At 33.3% G+C, this 20020-nt stretch overlaps 4 protein-coding genes and 1 long non-coding RNA gene across 6 annotated transcripts; 3 read left to right on the top strand and 2 right to left on the bottom strand.

Annotated features, from left to right (window-relative positions):
• The first annotated feature begins 3819 nt into the window (after window positions 1–3819).
• Window positions 3820–4896, top strand: LOC133317994 (uncharacterized). The gene is made up of 2 exons (XM_061519917.1): window positions 3820–4408; window positions 4691–4896. The coding sequence occupies exons 1-2, from the start codon at window positions 3820–3822 to the stop codon at window positions 4894–4896; spliced, it is 795 nt and encodes a 264-aa protein (XP_061375901.1).
• A 115-nt stretch (window positions 4897–5011) lies between these two features.
• Window positions 5012–5881, top strand: LOC133317971 (uncharacterized). The gene is made up of 3 exons (XR_009752411.1): window positions 5012–5155; window positions 5252–5308; window positions 5660–5881. It is a non-coding gene; the product is annotated as an uncharacterized LOC133317971 (long non-coding RNA).
• Window positions 5882–6119: 238 nt separating this feature from the next.
• On the top strand, window positions 6120–7341 carry LOC133317969 (uncharacterized). The gene is made up of 2 exons (XM_061519881.1): window positions 6120–6228; window positions 6556–7341. Exons 1-2 carry the CDS (start codon window positions 6157–6159, stop codon window positions 7177–7179), a joined length of 696 nt encoding a protein of 231 aa, XP_061375865.1. The 5' UTR covers window positions 6120–6156; the 3' UTR covers window positions 7180–7341.
• Window positions 7342–7903: 562 nt separating this feature from the next.
• Window positions 7904–11690, bottom strand: LOC133317973 (V-type proton ATPase subunit d2). 2 transcript variants are annotated; one of them, XM_061519890.1, is made up of 10 exons: window positions 11371–11690; window positions 10906–11026; window positions 10439–10546; window positions 10248–10350; window positions 9713–9793; window positions 9524–9585; window positions 9377–9436; window positions 9217–9265; window positions 8507–8641; window positions 7904–8289 (listed from the first exon to the last, which is right to left on the bottom strand). In XM_061519890.1, the coding sequence occupies exons 1-10, from the start codon at window positions 11549–11551 to the stop codon at window positions 8158–8160; spliced, it is 1032 nt and encodes a 343-aa protein (XP_061375874.1). In that variant the 5' UTR covers window positions 11552–11690; the 3' UTR covers window positions 7904–8157. The 2 variants fall into 2 exon arrangements, with proteins under 2 accessions (XP_061375874.1, XP_061375873.1); XM_061519889.1 differs by having other exon boundaries at window positions 7905–8289; window positions 9524–9609.
• Window positions 11691–16744: 5054 nt separating this feature from the next.
• On the bottom strand, window positions 16745–18970 carry LOC133318001 (pentatricopeptide repeat-containing protein At3g61360). The gene has a single exon (XM_061519925.1). It carries the CDS (start codon window positions 18770–18772, stop codon window positions 17201–17203), a length of 1572 nt encoding a protein of 523 aa, XP_061375909.1. The 5' UTR covers window positions 18773–18970; the 3' UTR covers window positions 16745–17200.
• Between the last annotated feature and the right edge of the window lie 1050 nt (window positions 18971–20020).

The following is a 20020-nucleotide window of genomic DNA, read 5'->3' on the forward strand; positions in this document are numbered from 1 at the left end:
ACGATATTATATTCTTCAGTGACAATTTTTGTCATCACAAAAAATGTATTTTTTTGTAGTGGTTAGTCGAAATCGTGGTTCCTCTAAAATTTCAAAAAAAACTCATATTAATCTCTCAAAAGGACTAATATAGGTTTATTTTAAATTTTAGAGAGATCATAAGTCACTTTGATATTTGCTTGAGAATTCAAAAAATACTTTACTCTAAAAATTAAGAAAAGAATGAATAATCTCTTACATTGTTGTTTATATGTGGACCTTTATAACTTCATATCGGGCCTTCATTCGTCTTAAAATAAATTTTTTGTTAGTCAAAAATAAAAACGGTGTTCCATCAGTACCACTATATACCACCAGTTCTCACAGGCTTTCTAGTCAAATCAGTTGTTCTGGTCCAGTTTTTAATTTTTTATTCTTTTTTTGAATCTATGGTTTTATTATCCCTTGTACGTTGCAAGCTAAGACACGAAGGAAGTAAGGAATCGGTTGAGGAAAAAGAAAATGAAAAGGAACAAGAAATGGTATGCCAAAACACGAGGAATAAGAAAAAGAGAAAAAAGGAACAGGAATATATTAGAGAAGTGAAAAGAAAAAAGAATATATTAGAGAAAATGTAGAGGGAAAGGAATTAGAGAACATGCCAAAACAAAGTTAAAAGAAAAGAGGAAATTCCCCACCATTCAAGATTTATCTATTTCCAACCACTCTTTAACTTACAATTCACATATAAAACCCAATTGGCAATGATGACACAGTATCGATTCTTATGTAAATTAATCAATTAAAGTGTATGAACAAAAGGAATTTTTTCATTTTCTACACTTTATTTTGCTTTAAAGCATAGAATAGTTGAAAACAAGCATCAAATATTAAAAAACTGTTGACAAATCAAAGTACAATCATGGCGCGTGTCATATTTGCAACTTCCTTGCAAAACTAGTAAAAAAGTACCAATACATAATAACTTATGTTTTAGGAATAAAATAAAAAAATTATCTCTTAATCTTCTTATACTATCATTTCATGCCCCAAAGTTTAATTCTAGTCATGATAATTTTATTAATTTGTCAAAATACTGTTAAGTTCCAATTTTTTAAAACAAGTTCCTTACTCGCATTGAATCAATTGTTTGTATTGTTAGCTCCATTTTAAATTTTAAAATAAAATAATTTTATATGATGCAATATGTTGAAATATATAGTCTCACATTGATTATGTGGGCAACTAATGTGGCCTGTGCAATTTCACCCTTCTAGCCCAAAGGGCTCTTGCGTGAGGGAGCGTGTTGAGATATATAGTCCCACATTGATTATGTGGGCAACTAATGTGGCCTTTATAAGGCCTTGGACACTCCCACCCTTTGAGCTAGCTTTTGGAGTGGTGACCTCAAGGTTCTTAACACAATCCTCGAAAATATAACAAATCCAACCCCCCCCCCGGCGCCCCTTTTTTTAGTTAAAATTATTACAAAAAATTGCATTAATCATAGAGAATCTCATTTATAAGCTGTTAACGACACGTTAAATTCCTAATTGTTTAAATCATTATAGTAAATATCATCACGGATAAATTTGTTATTATAAGAATAGGTAAACTAAAATTGTAAACATATATTATTATAAAGATTATGCCCTTGTACAAACTACTTAGAAAAACATCACTGATACACATATAGAAAATTGAATCCTCTTCTAATAAAGTTCAAGGTTACATAATGATTTCCTTCTAATCCCATTCTCAAGCATTGGCGGATCTATAGTTGTCAACAAGGAAGCACGGACACTTGTAAAAACAGGAAGAGTCGGGTCCGACACGCTCCGACACGGCGACACGCTCCGACATGCTCCGACACGGTGTCGAACACGCGGTTGACTTTTTCCGACACGTTGACCATTCCGACACGCGAATTTGACCGTGTCCGACACGGTCAAATGACATTTTCGTAATTTTTTTTTTTAATTTTTTTTTAATTTTTTAAAAAAAAAATTATTTTTTTTTAAAAGTTAAAATATATTAATAAAGCTTCCACCTGATCATATCAATTTTATCTTTTTGTCTTTTTTTCTCTTAAGTAGATAAGAGATCATCTCAGCATCATTGTTATCAATTCCTATCACGCTCTTGTTGTATCTTCTTCTCTCTGATCTCTCTCTAATATGATTAGATCTCTCTATCTGATATTATATCTCTCTTTCATCCCAGTTCTTATTTTTTTGATTAAAGCTTCCATCTTTATAACGTATTGATGGGTATTATTAATTCAGTTTCATTTTTTTGTTAAATTATTAAATATTAAATGAAATATACACTATATAAATTAAAAATATTATTTAATATTAAAACGTGTCCCAACGTGTCGAAATCTATAATTTTTTAGGATTGACGTGTCGGAGTGTCGTGTCGTGTCACGTGTCGCGTGTCGTATCGGTGCTACATAGGTTGTCAATATGGGCAAGTGCAGACAAAAAAAATAATAAAAAGAATAAATATCTTTTTGGGTCCTCAGTAAAAAAATACGGAACCCATTTTAATCTCTTAAAAAAAAGTATGACTTCTGGTCCCTCTTAAATTTCAGTTTTTTGAAATTGCAGTCCCTTTGAAATTCAAAGAAAACTCATGTTAGTCCCTCAAAAAGGACTAATATGGGTACTTTTTTTCTAAAGTATTAAAATGTGTTCTGTATTTTTTGTTGAGGACCCAAAAGGATATTTATTCTAAAAAAAATTTCATTTGAAATAGTAAAGCTTGATATATATATAAATAGTTGGTGAGTCATCTTTACTGCGGCAGGATTTGCTATATGAATAACTTGAAATAATATTTAAATTTTTTTTAATAGCTTGAAGAGTAAAGTACTTTTTGGGTCCTCAACAAAAATCATGGGACCCATTTTAATCCCTTCAAAAAAGTTGACTTGTGATCCCTCTAAAATTCAAAGAAAAATCACATTAGTCTCTTAAAATGACTAACATGGATCTATTTTGAATTTTAGAGGGAGCGAATTTTTTCAATAAGGGATTAAATTGGGTCCCGTGATATTTGTTGAGGACCCAAAATATACTTTTCTCTAACTTGAAATAACATTTACAAAAAATGAGATATGCATGAAAATAGCAAAGCTTGCTATATGTGAATAGTTTTCTTTTCTCTTTTTGTTTATAATCTTTTATTTTTTAATATATTTAAAATTTTCTTTTATTTTTTATTACCCGAACCCTCACCAGTCACCACTAAGTGTGTAGACATAAATAAAATTTTATGGGTCCGCTACTGTTCTCAAGTAGAAACAATCCTTCCTCGTACCATGGATTCATATAAAATCACAGTTTTGTTTGTATATTAATTTCAAGTTATATCTCATTTATTGGTTATTCAAACGTATATTCCATCTGCCAACTGTTAAAAAATAATTAAGTGACACATCAATTAAAAATGAATTAAATAAGAATCATACAAGTAAAAAGTCCACTCATCCAATTTTTGGTTTGTTACTTTTAAGCCCATTGTTGATTATATGTGCTAACAACAACCATGACAATTAACCCTCGTGTAGAAACAAAATAATTTTTCTCTTTTTCTACATTTTAGTTTACTTTAAAAGCATAGAATAATATAAAAAAACAAGCATTTAGAATATTATGTGGAATGGTACATGTCTTGTGCCATTTGCTTGCAAACATAGTAAAGAATTGGTGTCCTTAATTTGTCGAACGCAAGAACTCTTAATTTTCTCTATATATATATTGAATAGATTCATTCAGCAATAGCTTATTTATATGTGTGCATCGTTGGTTAAGTGTGTGTGTGTATATATAAACCATGAGTTTTTCTGAGGTCGAGAGTGTCATCAGTGAGACTGAGAGCAAAATGGGAGTGCCGAAATATCATTTTGACAGAGAAATGGTGGTAGCACAGAAACTTGCTGGGAAAAAAGATTGGAAACATTTCAAGGAAATCTTTGATAGAAACAAGGGAAAGCTGCTCGACCCTTTCGATTTGTTTGGGAACACTGCTCTTCACGCCGTAGCACGCTCAGGAACTCGACAACTCCTACATGAGTTACTGAACAAGCTAAATGAAAATGAGAAGAAAAATGCATTGGAGAAACCAAATAGAGAAGGAAACACCCTCCTTCACGAGGCCGTCTTTAACGAAGATCTCAAGATGGTGGACGTCATCATGCGTTTTTATCCGCTGCATGCAATGCTAGAATTCAGAAACGAGAGTGGTGAAACCCCAGTTTTCAGGGCTGCAAGGTTCGGGAACCTAAAGATTCTCCAACATATACATCGCAAGCGTCCACTAGAGTCTAAGCATTTTCAACTTGTGGAGAAGAAGGATCAGCATGGAAAAAGATACCAAAAGCCTTATCCCATTCTCCACGCGTGTGTGCTAGGGCTTAATTTCGGTATTTATTTATTTTTCATCAATTATTTGACTAGTCTTATCATTTGAGTTTACTCTACTAATTCTATTCGAGTCAAGTAGAATCACATGGATAACAAAATAACAAAGCTGAGTTTTCAAATACTCAAAACCGAGACCACTGGTTAAGCAGTAATCATCCCTTATCAATTGATTTACGTGCTTCGTAATGTTATAATTCACCTTTGATACATAAAAAAATTCCATTCAACAGGAAGATATATATTAAACGATTTAAGAATATAAAATGCCTTGTATGATGCAGACGTTGCTATTTGGTTGATGGAGAAGGTTGATGGAAAACTAGCCGAAGAAAAGTATGTGGTAAATGATAATAATAATAATGTGGAATTGACGAGTCTTCAGCTGCTATCAAGAATGCGAATGGCTTTCAAGAGTACAAACACGCTAGAAATGGGACTACGTGAAGATCTTATATATAAGTGTACGTCTCTGTCTTCACTTACCTGAAAAACTTGTTTTACAATTTTTTTTGTTTTCTCATAGCTCCCGGCTAGCTGTATTATCTAATTAATTTTTTTTGTTTCTCTCATCTCAATGATTGTATTCATTAATTGCAATTTGGATGAAAATTAAGTACTTCCCGAAAAAGGATATGAAACTGAATTGAAATTGGATGATGACGGAAATACTTCGTTCAAATCCTCAAGAGATATAGAAAGGAGCCAATCAGATGATGAAAATGAAAATGAAAATCCACCCAAATCAAGTACTATTACTTTTTCTTTTCTTTTGCTATTTCCTTTTCCCATTCTCCGATTTGTGAATAATGTCTCATCATATTAACTAACTGAAGGGATTGTAGAAAATGCAGTTTTTTCAAGGCTCAACTACTATGTTGTCTGGGAACACCTTCAAAAAGGTATCATGACCTATCCATCAATAATACGCTGAAATAATATAGAACTTAACAAATAGTGATAGCTCAGTTGATGCATAGGAGCTAAACATGTGAGTATGAGAGTATGTGTTCGAATCTCTCCGGTATCACCTTTAGGAAAGGTTTAAAGCCTTAATCATGGACCCGCCCCAAATCGAATTAGTTACGAAGCAATGAACAGATTGAAATATTTTCAAAAAAATATAGACGTTAATTAATTTCTCTTTTCATATATAGTTGATTTGTGTAACCCAGGTTATATAATTTAATGCTAGTTAAAAATATAATATAAAATATAAAACTATTCATCTTTTGCGTTGAATATCCATGCAGGCTTTAATTGTATTAATAAAATTTGGGAACAAAAGAAGAGACATAAGTTAGCAGAGCATCTAGCTAACTTGCTAGTGAAGAAGGACGAGTCGTGGCTATATTCTCATAACGATATCCAGCCACTGGTTGTGTTACCAGATGATTTTCCCTCCAACGTCACAGAGAAAAGAAAAGAAATTGAGCTGAAGAAGAATGAGAAAATCAAGCAGCAAAATAAACAAAATCAACCATCATGGCAAACTCCGCTATTCTTGGCTGCTGCTTCAGGGATAGAAGAAGTGGTGAAGATGATCATTGATATGAATCCAGAGGCAATTTCTCACGTTAATGAGGATGGTCTCAACATACTGCACATTGCTGTGAAGCACCGTCAGCTTGCAATCTATGAATTCATAGAGAGAAGTGCAGCATTTAAGTCGTTGCAAGCACGTATAAGTATAACTAAAAAAGATGACAAAATTATAAGTGATCGTACTGTATTGCACCAAGCTGCGAGCATGGAGTATTACAGAGAACCAGTACTACCGGGTGTGGCATACCAATTGCAAGATGAGCTGGATTGGTATCACGTAAGTACCACTGCTTTTCAAATTACCTCAGTTTCTTTTCTAATTTCTACACATATATATCTACAGGAGAGGGTTACAGATTTTTTTCTTTACAAACTACATTATGTACTCTTGGAAGTACTATTTACTTACAGGAGTATATAGTGTAATTTGTAAAAAAAATTGTAAACGAATCGTTTCCCGTATCTATATATGTGTGTGCTTTTTCATTATATGGGAAGGACACCTAAAACTAAATATGGGAGGAAAAAATAGATAAACGTTAAGTAGTTTTCAAATAAAAAAGTTAATGCCACTAATCTTTATAATTTGGTTTATATTTTGCAGCGAGTTGAGGAAATAGTACCTGAGCACTACTTAATGCATCGGGACAAAAATGATCTGACAGCAGGGGATCTTTTGGACATAGAGCATGCAGAGATGCATGATCAAGCAAAGCAGTGGATGAAAGAAACAGCTCAATCATGTTCCACTGTGGCTGTCCTCATTGCTGGTGTTGTCTTTGCAGCTGCTTATGCCATCCCAGGAGGGACTCAAGAAGGTAGACCTGTATTGCATCACTCTTCAGCCTTTCGAGTTTTCACTATCATGGATGTTGTCTCTCTTGCCTGCTCATTGGGTTCCGTTGTCATGTTCCTTTCCATCCTCACTTCTTCTTTTGATTTATGGGATTTCCATAAGTCCTTGCCTGGAAAACTTAAGTGGGGATTCATTATGCTCTTCTTCTCCCTTATTTGCACAATGTTAGCATTTGCTGCAACCATTTTGCTCACCATTCGAATGGAGGGGGACAAAAAGAAAACTACTTTCACATACAGTTTGGCCTTCGTTGTTGTTTCCATATTTGGGTTGACACAGTTCCGCCTTTATAAATTGTTTCAAGAACAAACGACATTTGTTAAACGCCAGCTCAGGAAATGGTCCCAGCACTGGGAAAGAATTTGTGGGTAGAGCAATACTACCTACTTGCTCAATAAGTTCTTCATTATTCCTTCTATTACCCTCTTGATTAATTTCTTGTAATTACCTTGTGTTGTGTTTTCGGTGAGTTGTAATTGTATTACAAAGGTCGTATGCAAATCGATCTCTAATAAGCTGGAACTTATCTAGCTAGCTAGGTCTTGTGCATGTGAATGTATTCTGGTGAGTCATTAACTAGCCTTTATGTTTGTTGCTATGCATATGAATAATATATAAGCTTTATAATTTGTATTATAACTTGATCGGCCTATCTTTCCCTTAGCTTTTTAATGTTGGAAATGCTGGCAATTGAATAATTTTTCCTATAGACATTGTTAACAGTATAGTAAATTTGTCGCAGTACATGTTACCTAGCGGTTCAATATTCTAGCGGGGATAAATTTGACATAAAGCCCTATTGTGCTTACTCATACCTTCATTATTCTTCATCAATGCACTACCTTAGACCTATTATGATAGTATTCTTGTAATCCATTGCCATGAACTCAGTTTAGTTTGGTAAATGGAGACACCACCCCCAACTAGTTCTCGTGTCGGTAGAATTGCACATTTGATTTTATTATTATTATTTGTTCTATTAGACTTGCTATGTTAGTTCTATCCTTTATGCTGGTCATGACCACAAGTTTGGAAAGTAACAGACATAAGAGATTAAGCAAGCAATGCGTAGACCCAGCTTAGTTTATTCCATATGAATATTTATTGTAAACATCACAAACATACAAATTGAATTTAACATTTTTCAAACCGAACATATTTTAATCAAATTTGACTAAAAAAAATCTTCCTTCCATATAAGAGAAGATTTCATCAACATAAGATTACTTATTTTTATCACAATCTTCTAAACAGTGACTGCCTATTGTCTATAAATCGGCAACTCATACGCAGAATGCGGGAAGTGTACAATTTGTCCAAAGGATCATACAAACTCTAATAGTAATCCGACTAAAATATGAAGACAACACTGTCATGAACTCTCGACTTCTGATTCTGAGCAACACATTCTGAAATCCACATTAGGTTCCTGATCTCCTGCTCCCTTAACCTCATATATGCAAAGAACACAGCATAATGAAACTGCAATATAGACAAAATAGGGTGGCTTAGTAATGAATAAGACATAAGCTGGACAAAGAATAAAACAATTACATTTAAGCCAATCAAATTTTTTCTAGCCCAATGACTTCCATTTTTTTCCATCACTTGGTAAGAAAGATCCAGCAACCATTAAAATATTTAACTAATTCACTCCATAAACCAGAAACTATGATACTCAGAACTGTAAAAAACAAACCTGTTGCTCAAATGCCAAGCAAAGCCTCTTCACCTCCTCCTCATAGAATGCCTTGTCAAGCATCTGGCTCTCTCCATATGATAACTTGGCAAAAATAGATTGATAGGGGGGATATTTTTCCATAACAGCACGAACCTACATGAGCAACCAGATAAGAGATTTAAGGCCCAAAAAGCACTGCTAACAGAAATCAACTAGAAATAAGTGATGATTGACAAATATTTCAGGACAGATACCAACAGAAAAGGATAATGAACCACTCAACTACACAAAACACTTTGGAAACCGGAAGCCAAAACCAAGTACAAATTACAAATGAAATTAAAATAAATCAAATCATATATTCCTCGACAATAGGAGATAAAGGAGCTCAAATAAAGAAAGCTTAAAAGTGACACCCCAAAATAAACATCTGCAAGTATCAGTCACGGACTCATGAGACAATAGCCCAACAAATTAATACAGCTTAAGTCATACAACAATGCTTAAACCAAAGACAAGTAAAATCATAAAAGTTTCAATCATCAATTCATCTTTTGGTAAAAACAACCAACATTAACACTGGCAGGATATTACACTGACTTGGCTATTTAAAAACACAAAGCAACCACCCTGACAAACACAGTCTAGCAGGCCCCAAGAAACGTACAAATTGAAAGATGGAAAACACCTAATGCTAATACATCACACGACTGAGATGCAAATGATACCTGATCAATGTCCTCACAGACAGCAAGTTCCTCATGACCATATGGGTAACTGTTTAAAATAAGTCAATCATTAGCAAAAGAAGCATTCCAAAATAGTATATAAACATTTTTTAATTTAAAAAACAAAATATACATATTTTGCTGAGGGCTAAATACTTACAGCAAACCAAAATTAGAGTACAATTTTCTACGGTCATCTCTGGTGAGCTCAGTACCAATGCTGCACAAAGTGAAAACCATGGATGCCAGTTATGCAAGTATCCAGATAAGCAAAAAGGTTATACAGCACCTTTTAGTTTCAATATACCTATTTATGGTAATATTCACAGCCCTCCTATCAGCCTCAAAAGATAGAAGGTCAGACATTATCTCAGCAGTGGCACCACCAAGTTTCTGTTTAGGAATAACATTGAAATTGATGAAAATCAGGGGGGAAGAGATTGTGACAAGAGTGTATATATATCTACTGGACAAAAAAGAGCCTCAGACCCTTCACCTGACAAAATCTGTAAAAGTCTTCAAGGTATGCCTTGTAAAGAGTATTCCGCATTATTTCAATGTTCATATCATCCAAGTCCTAAAAAAGTAAAGAATATAACATCAATAAAATCAAATCACCAAAAGTCCAATTTCAGAGAAGCATCATGAGCATATATTTAAGTAATTTACCAGTACCATTGAAACATATACAGCTACATCAACGAAATCATAAAGCAACAAAGCCATTGATGCCAATACTATCTATAATATTGTTTCCATTGTATACATACTCCAGAAAAAGGTAAACCGGGAAAATTGTCTCCAACTCTTCATTATGGGGATCAACAGCTAATTGCTATTAATTTCTTGATAATTATACATTACAATTTCGTAGAATAATTTTTTATCCCAATTTATTGGATGCAAATTAGAGGATGTGGATATAGATTATTTCAAGTCTCTGCAATAGTACTAAAATCCTTTAACATGATATCAAACAGACTGATTAAACCAAATAAAGGGAGAAAAAAATTTCTGGAAAGATGATTTACCTCTGATGTAATGCACTCAGAGAAGTACGGAGCCAGAGGAGTGTCAACAAGAACCAGCCTGTAAAGCTCCCGCATATTCTGAGCAACTGCCAGAGTAGCAATACTGTGGAGAACCCCCATAGAAAGGAGGAAAATTAAAATTCTATGTCCTTACAGTCAATATATCAAAAACTGCATAGAAATTACACCACCTGTCAAACATGCCTAGTGGATGGCATTTTTCTAGTAGTTCTTGAACATCTCTCTCATGCAAGGTGCCAGTAACAATCAAAACCACATTGTCTATCATGTGACCATATCTGCAGGATGAAAACAGAAAGTATATTGATTTAAGCTTTACTCCTTTTTCTGGTATATCTAGCATAACAGTAAATTCTCATCAAAATAAAATTGCTGCACAAAACTCATCCGCCGGATCCAATTATGATTTGAATTCAACTTCACACAAGGAATAGGAATTAAATCCCGTTCGTGCAAGCTAAGTAGGATATCATGTTACAGCAGCAATCAGCTTAGTATTAATAAAATATTCTTCAAAATTATAATCTCTTCTAGCCCAAACCCAAACTAACTACATATCCTCATTATGAAGCTGAAATTGAAAGAGTAAATCAGTAAATACAATAAGAGAGCAAAAGGAAAAGTCAAGTTCACATACGTTATATACTCTAGAAAGGTTGACAAGGGTTCTGTGGCTTGGCATAGCATGTGCTTGTAATCATCAACCAGCTTAAGAGTACATTTCTCCACAAGTGTGGTGGTATGTAATGGAGAAGGTTCTGCAATAGGTAACTCATCACCAGTAAGCATAAATTCGTAATTTCAAGTACATGTTTTCAACGAGTAGAAACCCTTATATTGATACAAAAGCAATTGAATCGATGTTTTTTTTCTTTTCTTTTTTTTGAACTCGATGATTGAATCTATTAGTTTATTTACACAATAAGCAACAGAATAAGATAAAGAAGTTCTTCTAATTCTTCATTCAACAAAGAATAATAACAATTAACTTTCAGAGAAATACGATAAGGAAAATAAACGAACGAGATCTCACTTCTGATACCACCGAAAAAATAAATAATAAAATGAGATTGTTGATCGACGAGGGAAGGAATAAACGCACCGTTTTGGAGGTATGGGCCATACTCGGTGGCGGAAAGGTGCATCTTAATGTCGTCGAGGGTTTCGCATTGGCAGAGATTGTTGTAATCGGAGGTGGTGAGTAAGCCGGCGCGGTGGCCCCTGACGATCGCCTCCAGGTAACCGCCGTGGATGTTGAACGTAAGAGCTTCGAATCCGTACATTTCGGGTTCGGATCTGCTTCGGAAAAACGGATCTGGATTAATTGAAGGATAGGGAAGGGGATCGATCGAAAATCACAAGTACCCCCTTCGGAAAAAAATGGGAACTAAGAGAAAGTGGAGGAAAAAAATGTCTGGTTGTTCAGAATAATGAGGAAAAATAAATGTAAATTATATTATCTGTTTTTTCTTTCTTATATTTTTTTTTTTCCGTTCTATTTTATCATGTTAAAGAAGAGGGTATACTTACATCTCTTATCATTAAATTTTAATTATTAATTTCAATTAATTTAAAAATTATAATTTATTTAATTATATTTATTAATTAATTATTAATTTTAATAAATTATAACCATTAATTAATAAAAATCAATAATTAAAATTTAATAATAAGAGATTATAAAATTTTTAAGTGATAAATATATTCTTCTTCTGTCTTAAAAACTTTATGTATTAATCTCAAAAAAAAAAAAATATATATATATATATATATATATGTATTTATTTGTTTTCTTGAACATTTTAATGGATTTTAATTTTATCTTGGATAAATATAAGGGAAAAACTAATATTACGTAACATGATATAAATTTTTTTACCTACTCACACATTGGTTTTCGCACTAGCATTTTTTATTTTTTGTTTTTATTATATGTATGGGACCCACATGATTTTTGTTTGAGTAGAAAAAATACTTTAGATTATGTTACATGATGATAGGTTTACCCTAAATAGAATACTATTTTGTATGCGAAGTGAGTACGGAATTTTTTAACTGGGCATGTTTGCATAAAAAACATTATTTATTTTTATTTTGGTAAACAAAAAACATTATTTAGAAAAGGGTATTACTTATGTACCCATCTTTTTTATTTAAAGAATATTGATATTTGAGATAACTTGTCAAGCATTTATTACTTGATAATGATATTTGATGAATTATTGACAATCTATAATAAAATCAACTGACATATATGCAATATCTGACCATGAGAGTGTAGTATGTTTAGGAGAAAAAACTTCTTTAAAATAAATTTATTTTTCGAGTGTGTAAGTAAAACTGTTTTTTTATTTAATTTAAAATAGGGAAATATAAGAATCATGTTGCAGGAATGGCACTGTTCATTCCTGCAACAAGGATCCGCTTCCGTATCTTAAGGATACGGTGTCATATCCTGATTTAGTTTGACTTTTTTTTTAAATGTGGGACCCACACTTGATTTGTGTATGCAGGAAAGTGCTCTAGTCATGTCACATGACAAAAAACGAACCCTTTAAAATAACCCGTCATCTGTTAAAATTGAATTATTAATATATCTTTATTTACACACTTTAAAAATAAAATCATTTTTATAGTCTTATTATCTACCATAATAACTCCTTTTGTACCCACAGATAAGCTTTTTAAGAACTATGTAGATGAGCATCATACATTTATTTAGGAGTGTACGTGGGCCTGCTAATCCGTGGAGCAAAAGAAAAAGTGTAAATATTTTTTTTGGTCTTCGGCAAATTTCACGTAGTCTGCTTTAGTTTTTGGCAAATAAAAAGGTTCATCGTGGTTCCTAGAGGTGTTAACGGGCCGAGCCGAGCCGAGCTTTGATTTTAAAAGGCTAAGCCTGTGTTTAAATGTGTTAGCCTGATCAAGCATGTTGCCTGTTATGAATATAATTATCGGCATGTGGCCTGACATATTTACAAAAAACAAAAGCCTTATTGAGCCTGTTTAAAAAAAAATAAGACAATAAAAATTTATCCAAATAAAATATACAATCAAAAGCACTAGTAATTTCATAAATATTCATAAATTCAATGTATATCCAAACATCATAATATGGAACAAAATCATTCAAAAAGTATATTTAACCAATAAATTGGGTCGAAATGGATTGAGGAGAGAGAAAAGGCTATTACAAGTAGTATAAAAAATATAAAATAATAAAAATTAATATGCTAGGCCAGCCTGATAGGCTCTAAGGCCGAACTTTTGAATTGGAGCCTGAGGCCTTTTTATTAAACGAGCTTTTATACAAGTCCAAGCCTGGTTCCAACAACCAATTTTAGGCAGGTAAGCTCAGGCCTTCACGAGCCGAGTCAAAGGCTCCTGACTCGTTTATCACTGGTCCCTAAGAAATTCAAAATAGACTCATTTAGTTGAAATCGAGGTCCTTCACAAATTCAAAAAATATCCATATTAGTCCTCAAAAGGACTAAAATGGGTCCATTTTGAATTTTTTAAGGATCACGATGGACTTTTTTATTTGCTAAGGACTAAAGAGGGCTTCGTGAAATTTGCTGAGGATCTAAAATGATTTTTACTCAAAGAAAAATAAAATGGTTTGGATCAAGTGATAGGTCTGGTTTGGATTCAAATACGCAAATAATGTCGTTCTGAGGTTTATAATAAAAAATAAAGGATATTTTAATAAAATATATATTACAATAGGAAAGTAAAATCTCCAAATTACTTTTATCTACCAATAAATCACAACCAATTGATTCATGAAAATTAATGATTAAAATTTGATATAAGACATATTATTCTTATACCGGTGTAAAATAATTATATATATATATATATACACATATATATATATATATATTTATATATATATAATTATGTCTGTGAGGGGTTACACTTATAATTACTTTTATTATCATTGGATTAAAATCAAATCAATTATCAACACTTACAAAATGGCAATAAATGAGAGTCGTTGATTTGATTTTAATCCAATGATAATAAAAGTAATTGTAAGTGTAATCTCTCACAGACATAAATATATATATATATATATATGAGCTCGCCTTTTTTGCAGTTATTGCAGATAAGTTATCTGCCGTAAGCCCAATACGACGTCGTTTTGCTTTTATTACTTGGACCATATTTGCAATTTAGACGGAAATCATGGTGTTTTTGTATTTTTAATTTATTTCAGGGTTATTATAGTCTTTATAATTATAATTTTTTAATATTTCAATCCCAAAACGACATCATTTTGAGAATAAATGCAGATAATTTATCTGCAGTAACTGCAGAAATATTTTTCTCTATATATATATATATCAACAAAAATATGACAATCATTCTGTTCTCCAGCATTGATTCTGAGATGAAACATTTTTGTCTGATTCTGTGCCTTGGAAGAGTTCTGAGAATCAGAATTACGTTAATTAACACTTTTCCCTTTATTTTTATCCAGAGAATCATAATTACGTTTGTTATCACATTTTTTTATTCCGAGAATTAAAATTACATCTGATAACACAATACAACCGAGGTGCTTGACCAATAAATGTGGCTGGGTCGATTGTGAAAGACTTGCTTGTGGGTCGATGGTGGTGTTTTGTAAATTCAGCAGTGGTGGGAGGCTAGTGGTTGAAGGGTTGGGGGGTTTTTGGTGAGAATTGGTCGGGCGAAATTGGTGGTGGTCGTGAAGGTTTGTGACGGAGAAGATGATATTTGGGGTTTCAATTAAAGGTGGAACGGTGATATGCGAACGAGAATGAGATTTGTCGTTGGTGCTTTGGTTGGGTACGGTGGTGGATATGTGCTTCGCGATGAAGATGAGAGGTGATGGCTAGCTTCTATGGGGTTATGGAGGTCGATGGATGGTGGAGGTGAAGGACAATGGGGTTGCTAGTCGTTGGAAATAATAATTAAATAATAATTAAATTTTTGTATTTTAATTTTGTTTCAATTTTTTTTAGAGAAAGGATTGAGAGTGATGAATGAAAAAAAGAAAAGTGATTCTCTTTTTGTGGTCTGGAACGGGAAAAAAAATTGTTTCTTTTTTTTTTATTCTTTAGCATGAAAATTAAACCGGTTCATCCAGGAAGAAGACATCCACTTATGAAGTTATGTTTGGATAATTTATTTAAAGGAATAATATTTTTCATGTTATAAGAGATAATTATATCTCTTATATACACATAAAGGTGTATAGACCCCATATAAACCTATTTAAAGAGAAGAGAGAGAGAAAGAAAACATAAACCGAGAAACATTAATCCTTTTATCTAGAGTATGACTTTGAGTAGAATATATATATATATATTCACAAAATCAAATTAATTAATCGATTACGAATTTTATATTTAGAAATACTTTTCCAATTCCTTCCCTACATTACGCAATGGACGTTTTTTATTTTTATTTTTTAAATCTCAAATGATTGATAAAATTTACTTTTGAACGTAGAAAGTTATTTGTCAATATTTTTATTAGGTAACTTGTTGGATAGGTAATTGGTCAAGATTATTTTATAACGGTGTAAGTTATATTTTTAATTTTGATGGTTGATCTTTTTTTTATATTTAACGATTCTGATTTATTGAAAATTTGAACCGTGAGATACAAACAAATTAATAATCAAAATTTGATGTAAGTTTTTTTATCCTCATACGGCTGTCCTTGTTTTGGGGTGATTGACAAATGATTTGCATGGAATTGTGTAAAGAGTTTGCGAGTATAAGTTACTGCTAAGTATCATTACTTCATTTAAGACGAACATTATGTTTCATGGCCGATACATTTATGTTTTGAGATTACTGAAGCAGAATGATTATGGCCTTCCATGAAGAGAAATCAAAAAAATTTCAAGTGTGAAGGACAACGGAAAGAATGTGACTATAAGACATCCCACCAAATGACCATATATAAATAGCTTGCAGGTTCAGCCATTAATAATATCAAATGCTGGTTGACCTAAAAAGCTTAACTATTGGTTGAAAACTCCAAGTATATTTCTGATGCACACCACAGGCAAATGTCCTTTTGCCTTGAAACGGGGACTATACAAAAGTGCATCGATACATTTGGCTAAAAACATTGATGATAGGAAGGATTGAAGTCAAGTTTCTCGCTCAAAATTCATAACTGAAAACAAAAGGAGATGAACTCATACATCCAATTATCACTCAACTGCCAATGGCCAATATTACGAATTGGACTGCCCTCCAGCTAAACTTAAATATTTGGTGGCTTGGTCAAATGCTACCACGTTAATTCTGTGACTCGGGATACAATGAAGTGGCTATTCATTACATGAGTTGAAGTAAAGGCTTAAATATGCATATTTGGTACTTATAGGAGAACATTGATATTCTACAGAGCCTCCAAGAAAATGAACCGAGTATAAATAGACTTGAAAAATAAATACATGACTTTAATCAAGATTACACATGGAAGACTTCTTTTTTTATCTTTACAATTCAACAGACTCCAAATTGCTCAATTGCAATTTAAAGAAATTGGGAAATATTATATTTACAAATTTTTTGTTTACAAACTCAATTATGTACTTCTGGGAATATATTCGGTTAGAAATATATTTTCGGGAGTGCATAAAGTAATGTAAACAAAAAGTTTGTAAATATAACTTAACCCAAAGAAATACACAAAGGGAAGCCTTGGCACAAGGATTGATATTGTCACTGTATGATTCGGAAATTCGGAAGTCACAGGTTCCAATCACAAAATTAGTCTCTAGCAAATTTAAGGTGAAATTGCCTACTAGAGACCTACACAAGGAATCTGACCCTTCTCTGGACCCTGCTCATAACTGAAGCTTTATTGTACAACATTGCTCTTGTACATGTCAATACACACCAAAATCAGGTCGCAGAAGTTATATTTGAAATTAAGAGATGTTACATTATAACCCTGGAGGTAGAAATACCAGTAGCATGTCCTCTAGATGGTGGTAAGATACTTTGTAATTTTTTAATCATTTGGTCAAGTTCCTTCAACTTGTCCATGTCACCTGCCTTCACCAAAAACCTCTCCAACATTAGAAATGCTGCAGCACTCATATGTCTTCCTCTCTCCAACATTTGTTTGGAGCACTCAAAAGCTTCTTGCACCAAACCCCTTGAGCATAATCCAGTGACCAAAAGATCTAAAGCATGAGTATGGGGACAATACCCTTTCTCCAACAAGTATTTCCATAAACTTAAACTTAAATCAAGCCTACAATTTTGACAGAAATATTTCATCAGCATCACAACTGTCCTTGTTTTTGGAATAAAATTCCTCTCAGTCATCTTCCGGTAAAGCTCACTTACACCTTCAATCCCTCTAGACCTCGTTAATCCTAAGAACATTGTATGATAACTTCCACTATCAAGTCCAATGTGTTTCTCAACCATCTCATCCATCAAGGAAAGTGCAGATTCAACATCTTTAGTTCTAAGCAATGCAGCGATTAAAGCATTATAAGCACCAGTATCAGCAAACAAGTTTCTCAAAGGAATCTCATTAAACAATTGCCATGCCTTGCCTATGTTTCGAACCAACCCTGCTCCATGAATCAGTGTAGTTATCGTTTCAATCGTTGGGACAAAGTTCCTATGCTCCATCTCCTCCAAAAGTCTCAAACCATCACCAAAACAACCTTTCTTACAGTAGGCATCAATCCTAATATTATAAGTCACGCTATCAGGACTAAAACCGCGCTTAACCATTTCATGATAGAATAGCTCAATAGAAGTAATGTCACCTGATTCTTTGAAACCCAAGAGCAGAATGTTCATGGTCTTAGTATTGGGATTAAACCGTGGCACCATCTTCACGAACACGGACCTTGCCTCCTTCATCTGCCTCTGTGTGCAAAATGCTTTAATAAGCACATTAAACTCATCAGTGCCAAATTCCTTGCCAACAAACACATCATCCTCCATCCTCCTAAACCCTTCAAGGGTATCCTCAAAGGATTGGTATTTGGCAATTTTGGACAGCATGATGCTCATTGACTTGAGGGTAAGCAAAGAAGGGTGGGTTCTTGCAATTTCTTGCAACAAGTCCCAAGCTTTATCAAAATAACGCATCCTTGTGAGGATGTGGAGGGTCTTGTCCAATGAACCAGGACTTGGGGGGAAGTGGGAATGGTTGAGGGAGAATTCGAAGAACTCCAAGGCCTTGAGGCCATTGCAATGGGAAGCAAACAAGCGCCCAAGAACGTTCTCCACAAGGGAAGTGCAGATGGTGGAAGGTGGAAGGAGGTGGAGGAGTGTGGGGTGAAGGGGTTGGTCTGGGAAAGGATGGTCGTTGATGATTCTCGTGATTGTGCCTATGTCAACTGTGACTTGTGAAGAACATGACTGAGATTCAGATTCAGATTCGGATTGAGAGCACAATTTGAATGCGGAACATAGTAGGTACGAGGTTGTTTTGTGAGGAATTCGAGCGTTGCTTTGATTCAGCCTAGAAAACAATGTCAGCATTGTTGTGATGAGAGACCCACCATGTGTTTGCAAATTGGTCAGAACCAACAAATAAAGACTGAGGGGAAGGAAGTTGAAATCAGGGATTGGAGAAATTGGAGAAAGATTAATGGTAAATGAAACCCAAACCCCTAATCTTTGTGAGCAAGGTTATGGTTTCGAGTTTCGACAACAGGTGCAAATTTGGGGCTGATATAAAACGACGACACTATACTAACGAGCTTAACGGCAGATTCGAGAATTTATAAAATATCAACTTTTTTTTTTTATGCAGGAAAATTTTGGATGAGGAGGTGGAATAAATTTTAGTGCATGTACCAGTGCATTTGTTCAATTATTGGGTAATCGGTACGGGTGCTAAACCGGGTCTTTTAGGCCTTTCACTCTTGTAAAAGATTTAACTTTACATGTCTAAAATTAGTTGTTGGAATCAGAATTGAATTTATATAAAAACTCATTTAATAAAAAAGATTTAGGCTTTAATTCAAAAGTTCGGCCTTAAGGCCTCTCAAGCTGGCTTTATATACTATTTTTTTTTTTTTTATATTTTTTTATACTCTTCAACTCATTTTATCTCATTTTATTGGTTAATCAGACTTTTTGAATGATTTTGTTTTATATTATGTTTTTTGGATATACATAGAATTTGTGAATCTTTGTGAAAATATTACTGTTGTGGATCATATATTTTGTTTGAATAAATTTTTGTTATTTTATTTTTTTTAAACAGGCTAAACTAGACTTTTATTTTTTTGTAAATAAGTCAGGCCACATGCCGATAATTATATTCATAATAAGTAACAAGCTATGTCAGGCTAACACATTTAATCACAAGGCTTAACCTTTTAAGGCCAAAGTTCGACTCGGCTCGGTCTGTTAACATCCCTAGTAATAGGTGGACAAAAAATAACATATCTATTTTTTAGATGATATGATATTTTTTTATCCTAATACCATAACATAAAACAAATGAAAATTTAATGCATATCATGCATTAAAGATTTATTTGTCCCTATAGGCCCTACATGTCATTAAAAACCAAGCGAGTATATTCCAGTTAGCTTATAAATAATTTTAATTTTTCTTCTTCCTTTTATAAATATTTAAGAACTTTTTTACCTTCACCAAATCATTTGTTATATAAATTTCGAGGCTCTTTCTTACACGGATTTTGTATTAAAGTTCTCTTTATCTATTGTTAGAAGGTTGGTCACCTTTACTATCAACGAAAAATGAAGATTACTTTTG

The sequence above is a fragment of the Gastrolobium bilobum genome, unplaced genomic scaffold, assembly GCF_033153095.1.
Source record: "Gastrolobium bilobum isolate Gb01-03AN ecotype WA unplaced genomic scaffold, APGP_CSIRO_Gbil_v1 utg26319, whole genome shotgun sequence".
Lineage (NCBI taxonomy): Eukaryota > Viridiplantae > Streptophyta > Magnoliopsida > Fabales > Fabaceae > Gastrolobium > Gastrolobium bilobum.

What these genes read in the sequence shown, in the direction of transcription:
- LOC133317994 (XM_061519917.1), top strand. Translation starts at nt 3,820, where the DNA reads ATGAGTTTTTCTGAGGTCGAGAGTGTCATCAGTGAGACTGAGAGCAAA. An exon ending in TGTGCTAGGGCTTAATTTCG is followed by an intron (nt 4,409 to 4,690) that starts GTATTTATTTAT and finishes TGTATGATGCAG; the next exon opens with ACGTTGCTATTTGGTTGATG.
- LOC133317969 (XM_061519881.1), top strand. Translation starts at nt 6,157, where the DNA reads ATGGAGTATTACAGAGAACCAGTACTACCGGGTGTGGCATACCAATTG. An exon ending in ATGAGCTGGATTGGTATCAC is followed by an intron (nt 6,229 to 6,555) that starts GTAAGTACCACT and finishes TATATTTTGCAG; the next exon opens with CGAGTTGAGGAAATAGTACC.
- LOC133317973 (XM_061519889.1), bottom strand. Translation starts at nt 11,551, where the DNA reads ATGTACGGATTCGAAGCTCTTACGTTCAACATCCACGGCGGTTACCTG. An exon ending in TGGCCCATACCTCCAAAACG is followed by an intron (nt 11,027 to 11,370) that starts GTGCGTTTATTC and finishes TACCTATTGCAG; the next exon opens with AACCTTCTCCATTACATACC. An exon ending in TACTCTAATTTTGGTTTGCT is followed by an intron (nt 9,266 to 9,376) that starts GTAAGTATTTAG and finishes TATTTTAAACAG; the next exon opens with TTACCCATATGGTCATGAGG.
- LOC133318001 (XM_061519925.1), bottom strand. Translation starts at nt 18,772, where the DNA reads ATGCTGACATTGTTTTCTAGGCTGAATCAAAGCAACGCTCGAATTCCT.